The sequence below is a fragment of the Phalaenopsis equestris genome, unplaced genomic scaffold (genome assembly GCF_001263595.1).
Source record: "Phalaenopsis equestris unplaced genomic scaffold, ASM126359v1 Scaffold228423, whole genome shotgun sequence".
Lineage (NCBI taxonomy): Eukaryota > Viridiplantae > Streptophyta > Magnoliopsida > Asparagales > Orchidaceae > Phalaenopsis > Phalaenopsis equestris.
Window position 1 is genome coordinate 1 of NW_018246400.1, and position 6,175 is coordinate 6,175.

The window sequence follows — 6,175 nt, forward strand, 5'->3', positions numbered from 1 at the left end:
CATCTACAATATTGCAAAATAATCATATTCATTAACTTATTATTGATACACCTCCACCAAAATTTCATTAAATGATGCAAATCTCGAGGTATACCACAAATATCGAGTCAAATTTTTTATCGAGAAACATTCAAACTTCAAGTAGAAGTCATCAAAAACTTCGATTTCAACATACTTATAGTCAACTGACTGCTTCAATGAGACAGACTCGATGATACCAAATTCGGTTTAATTTGAACCAAATCAAACCCCGATCAAGCCATTAAACTGCTTTTGAGAGTTTTTTGGGGATATTTGAAAAGTTAAACGAATGTCAAATTTGGTGAGTTTATGGTTGAATAGAGCCTCTCGGCAGGAGGAATCAAACGAGCCCAAGATCGCTCAACTCTGACATTGTTAAGACACTCAAACCCGCTTGAGCCTAAACATTAAAACGACAAGATCGTTCGATTGCCCGTTTGAGCCAAAACATGAAGACAAATAGCCACGACGCTAAAATCACCCAGCTTAGCCCAAATATGAAGATGGCTAGTCGCAGCTCTAAGATTGGCCAACTGAGCCTAAACATTAAAACGGTTGGCCACGGTACCAAGTTTGTCTGGCCAGTCAAAAGCATAAAAACTACCAACAGTGGTACCTAAGAGTGTGTTGTTGGTCCCGCATTCGACTCACACTGAAAACTCGACTAAAAAATTGCCCTAGAGGGAGTTTCATGCCTAGTAGCGACAAGCTCCGCAAATGGTACAACGTAAATTGCCCCAAAATAAAGTCCAGGTGGTGACTTTTGTTACGACGACAATGAGATTCACCTAAAGTCCTAGCGAGGGAGAAAATCGACCCAAGGGATGAATCTGAGAAAAAACAAAATGAGGTTGGCAAAGTAAGACTTGAGCCAGTCAAAGCATTAGAACGACAAGAACTTTACTGAGCATCAATCACTCAACAAATATACTACGGTGCAAAACCCTCACAAAGGTACAGCAGAGTTAAAAACCGAAAGGTACAAAAGACAACCAAACGACTTAATTTCATTACAAAAGATATATACATTTATGGATGATAGGCCGCGACGCATTACGATTAGTGTTGATAGTGAGCATCATCTCTAATAGCGATTGCAGGCGTTGAATTTGTTAAAGATGATGGATGTCAATATAGGCAAGGACATGCATGAAAAGTGTAGCAATAATGAGCTTTATCATTATTAACGATGATGGTCGACGGTTGGTGCTAGAAATGGTTAATAGCAACACCAGACCTTTTGTGCTAGCAATGGAGCTTTGGGAACTCACTGAATCTCATAAAGCTTGAATCTAAGATCCTTTTGAGGCCTTCTAGGGCATCCTTGATGTTTAAAACATATCATATTATTAAAATTTTGAAGGAGACATTATAATCTTTTCATCCTTAAATTAGGATATCGTCTAATGATCCGGGGGTTAGTTTTCTCTAATCATATAATATTATTTGAATATCTATCTATCTTAGTGATCTCATAATTGAATACTCTTGAACTAGTAGAACTCATCTCTCAAAAAAGATCATTTAGATTTAAATTGCTAAAAATAAAATTAGGATGATCTTAAAATTAATTTTTGAAGTTGTTAGTTCAAATATCTTTGTGCTATGAGATCCAACTTTAGGATTAAAATTAATCAAATTGTTTGGTGATATTAAAATAAAACTAATTATTTTTTAGTAATTTTATAAATAAAAATAAATTTACTTTTTTTTTATTTTAATTCCAAACTATATATCAAGCTACATGATAAAATTACCCTAAACTTTCAAATAAAAAAATAATAAATAAATCAAATAAATCCTCGTCATAAACCTCTTCAATATTGGTGCTCCATAACTTTCTCCATCAAATTAGCATATTAATAAAATACTATTAATTAAGCATTTCCTACACTACTCTCAATGCTATTTTATAAAGACTAGGGGGGTTTATATAATATTTAAACAAATACTACTAAGAAAAAAAAAGCTTGCCTAGCTAGAGCCCACCAAAGCACTCTAAGCGATTGTTCGGTACAGCTGCAGCTTATTAAAATTAATTGTGAAGCTGCTGATTAATAATAATCTGATACTCAAAAATATGTTGTGTCTATTTCAAAAAAGAAAAAAGATTCTAAAAATCATACCACAGCTAGAAAGCTGTCGCCGCACCTAGTCAGGAGTGGTGAAAAAATACAGATGTCAGTGACAGTTTTTTTAAAAAGCTGTCAAATCACAGTTTACCCAAACTGACAACTGCGGTGCAGTGCCACACCGCACCGCCACAGCACCGCAGTCTATTATCAGCAACTTAGCTTTGAAATTAGATGAGCTCCTCGGACCAACTTGACTTAGTCTCCAACTACAATTATTATTGCATTTTTTATTTATTCTTCATAAACCATGGTTACACGTATTTGACTACGACTTTACATAAATACCCTTCAATTCCCATGCATTTACATATCACATTAAAAAATATCATTATTTTAACTCTTACAGAGTGAAATACACCTTTCCATGCATAAGAAAGGGGTATGTATGTAAAGATTGAAGTTTAGGTTGTTAGATATGTAAGAACATATGAGTAGAGCGGTAGGTATGCAAGTCTTCCTTAATATAAATTTATAAAAGAGACATTTCATACTATTTTTCAAAGTCTTCTATGTTGAGTAGTTCTTCAGAGTCAATTATGTTAGAATTTGATTATTTATTGCAACTTTTTCAAAAGCACAAATCATATACAACCACATCAACTTGTTAAGAAAAACAAAAAGGATATTTACGTACATACCACAACATTCTTATATATTTACAGATCTAACACCTAAACTGCCAGATTTATATATACTTTGATTAAGAAACAGAAAAATTCACTGAACATTGGGAAGCCGACTCCATATTTCTTGAGATAGAGCAGCAGTATATTCAGTAGAGGCAACTACATACAGTTGCAGGTTAGAAGCTATCATAACTACAATCAAATCAACGAAAACTACAGAAATTTACAATTTTTTAGCCGTTGGAGGCCTAAAGCCACCAACTTTTGAAAAACTCAGCATTTCAATCCAAATCAGTAGCCGTTTTTTATGATCCTGAGAAGTCAAAAGCTGAAGCTCTTTAAGTGTCCCACCATTAGCTAGATCAGCTTTAAACTGTTCTAAAACCTTCACAATCTGCGCAAACTCCGGCCTCCTCTCTGGAAGCGTTGACCAACACCGCTCGATCAGCCCTCGCAGAACCACCGGACAGTCGGCCGGAATAACCGGTCTCAAATTCTGAAAAAAATATCAAACCTTTAGACATTTTGCACCATTTTAATCTCAGTAAAACTTCATATCTCAACAATAGGCCAAACAACAAACAATAAAAATGCTAACTTTACATGTAGAATACCTTATTAACAACAGCAAAAGCTGCTTGAACCGGAGTCATTTCCTCATAGGGGATGGCTCCAGTAAGCATCTCCCATAAGAGCAGCCCGAAGCTGTACACATCGACTTTTCGGCCATATGGCTTGTGCTTGATCATTTCGGGAGCCATCCACCGATACGTGCCGGCGTCATCACTAAAAACAGCACAATGTGCTTCTTCACATGCCACTCCAAAATCAGCAATTTTTACACAGAAGTTTGCATCAAATAATATATTCCCAGACTTCAGATCACGATGAATAACTCCTTGTGAATGAATGTACTCCATGCCGCGGGCTACATCTAGCGCAATCGAAATCATATTATCTAGAGGAAGGGGCGAGCAATCGAGTTTGCGCAACAATGTCCTCAAAGACCCTCCGGAAAGATATTCAGTGATGATGAAGAGGATGGGAGATTTGTTGCAGGCCCCTGCAAGCTGAAGGTAAAGAGAGATTATGAGAAGAAACCAAGTATTTTCTCTATACATTTAATTCAAAGTAGGGGCATTTTCATACATTCCACCCAACTCTTATCTATTTACATAACTAGCATCAAAACTTTAAACTTTTTATCTTTATACCACTCAAATCTTTCATATCACATACAAAATATCACTATTTTAACTTTTGAAAAAAGAAACACATCTTTTCATGTATAGCTAAGTTGACATATATGTAAAAATTAAAGTTTAGTTGTCAGTATATATGTGAATACATGCGAATTGAGTGGTGTGTATGTCAATCTTCCTTCATATTAATATGACTCAGCTTTAAACAGATCATCAAAGCCATCAGAGAGTAACATTAATCATAGTCAAGTACTAGAAGAAATGTTTCACAATTGTTCATCTCAAGCATATTGAAGAAGGAAAAGCTGTAATAAGCATAGTTCCCATACTACCTTAATCACATTGGGGTGGCGAAGATGAGATAGAAAGGTCGCCTCTCTCGTGAATTGCTTTTGCAAGCGCGCCACCATCAATCCGCTTTCATCGTCGTCGGGCAATCGAATAATCTTAACAGCAACGGGCTGATTCTTATACATGCCATGATAAAGTCTACTATGAGCTCCACTGGCGAATCGAGCTCCGAAGTACAGCTCGGAAAGATTTACAATCCAGCTCTTTGTGGTCTCTACTGCTGTCACCTTAACTCCCCCATTATCTAAACACCTCGTCCATGGTGTCTCCTTCTTTGCCCTCAACTTGGTAATGCCCTTCACAAAACGAAATTTTTGGAGAGGGTTCAATTCATTACAAGTGCTGGTCTTTCCTAAGATATTCTTGTGTGGTTTATTTCTGTAAGGGGGTGGTGTGGAGAACCTCTTGGAATTGGATTTAGCCTCTTTAAAGACATCAGAAAGAGTGGTGGTTGGTAGTGGGGATACACATCTCTGCTTGGGTTTGGATTTTCGTTTCATTTGATCGAATTTCTTCTTACTGTAAGCAAGCCAGACTGCATAAGAATACAATTTCATTGTTTCTGATGTTGTGGTTAAATTGGTATGGAAGGAGAACTCAACGGGTTGTAAATTTTACTCCTTTATCGATGATGAAGAAGACTCACTGCCACCATGTTGCAGCGAGGATTTGGTAGAAACTGAATCTGAAGAAACAAGACTGAAATCCTCCATCTTTCTCCCTGATTTCCCATCTGTTTTTCTAGCAGAACCACCAGGCAAAAAAGCTGCATTCGTGGAGCCTGAAACAGACTCCATTGGCACTGATTCGGAGCTCATAATTTCTTTCTTCAGATCTAGGATTCTGTAAGATTGTTCATCCCATCCGATGGATGGGAATTTAAAAGAACCGGAACGGATGTAAGTGTTTGGTGCGAACTTTGCCCTCCTCACCCATGAACAGCTCTCGTTCTCCATTGCCCCCAACAGACTAAAAAACCGCACCTTTTCCCACAGAAGAGGTCATTATTTAGCACAAGAACAAAGAAGAAAAGACTAAAAAACAAAATCTCAGAACAGAAAGTCGCCAGCCGCGATACCTCTTAAGCCCTCAGCACAGAAAGTCGCCAGCCGCGATACCTCTTAAGCCCTTCTTTCACAGAGAAATCAATTCAATCCTTCAAGGGCGAAGCAGCTTTAACAGGCCAAGCGCAAAACCCAGAAAAGAGAATACAAATCAGGAAGCCAAAAAAATATCTTATTCAATTAACATAGAAAATAAATCATTATTGTTGCCATCATTGACGGCCATCATTTACGAATAGCACATCAAGTCTCCGCCTTATTCATGGAAATAAACCAAAAAAAGCTAAAAACCCCATAGAAAAAGGATTAAAAATCTAACCTTTAACGTGTTCCTCACAGCCGGGGATGAAATTAGTCCAAGAAATACAGCCGAAGATAACAAGATCACAGAAAAAGGAAAGGCGGAGAAGAAGAACAGCCAGATACCCCAATGGATATATTTAGAAAGTATGAAAACGAGGCTTAAAGGCTTGAGAGGAGGGCCCAAGACGGATTTTTTTTTCCCAATTCGTTCCTTATATATAGCGCTGCTCCCTCAGTAGCCGCCGGCGTCGGCGAATCCCCAACCCGTACAGATTTTGTCCTCCTCAACACATAAATTAAAAAAAAAAATGAAATTTTTACATACATACCACTAAATTCCAAAATATTTACATATATATAGGTTATCATGCATAAAAAGGAAATATTTTTCTACTCTGATATGTAAGATTGGATGCTTTTAATGAAAAAAAATTAAATTTTGGTGTTAGATATGTAATTAAATAGGAATTGGG

The 6,175-nt window shown here is 36.9% G+C and overlaps 1 protein-coding gene and 1 long non-coding RNA gene across 2 annotated transcripts; both read right to left on the reverse strand.

Annotated features, from left to right (window-relative positions):
- Positions 1 to 2,799: 2,799 nt before the first annotated feature.
- LOC110037978 (serine/threonine-protein kinase HT1-like) lies at positions 2,800 to 4,906 on the reverse strand. The gene is made up of 3 exons (XM_020742733.1): positions 4,317 to 4,906; positions 3,397 to 3,852; positions 2,800 to 3,278 (listed from the first exon to the last, which is right to left on the reverse strand). The coding sequence occupies exons 1-3, from the start codon at positions 4,890 to 4,892 to the stop codon at positions 3,006 to 3,008; spliced, it is 1,305 nt and encodes a 434-aa protein (XP_020598392.1). The 5' UTR covers positions 4,893 to 4,906; the 3' UTR covers positions 2,800 to 3,005.
- A 64-nt stretch (positions 4,907 to 4,970) lies between these two features.
- LOC110037979 lies at positions 4,971 to 5,955 on the reverse strand. Its single transcript, XR_002295381.1, has 3 exons — positions 5,719 to 5,955; positions 5,454 to 5,508; positions 4,971 to 5,318 (listed from the first exon to the last, which is right to left on the reverse strand). It is a non-coding gene; the product is annotated as an uncharacterized LOC110037979 (long non-coding RNA).
- Between the last annotated feature and the right edge of the window lie 220 nt (positions 5,956 to 6,175).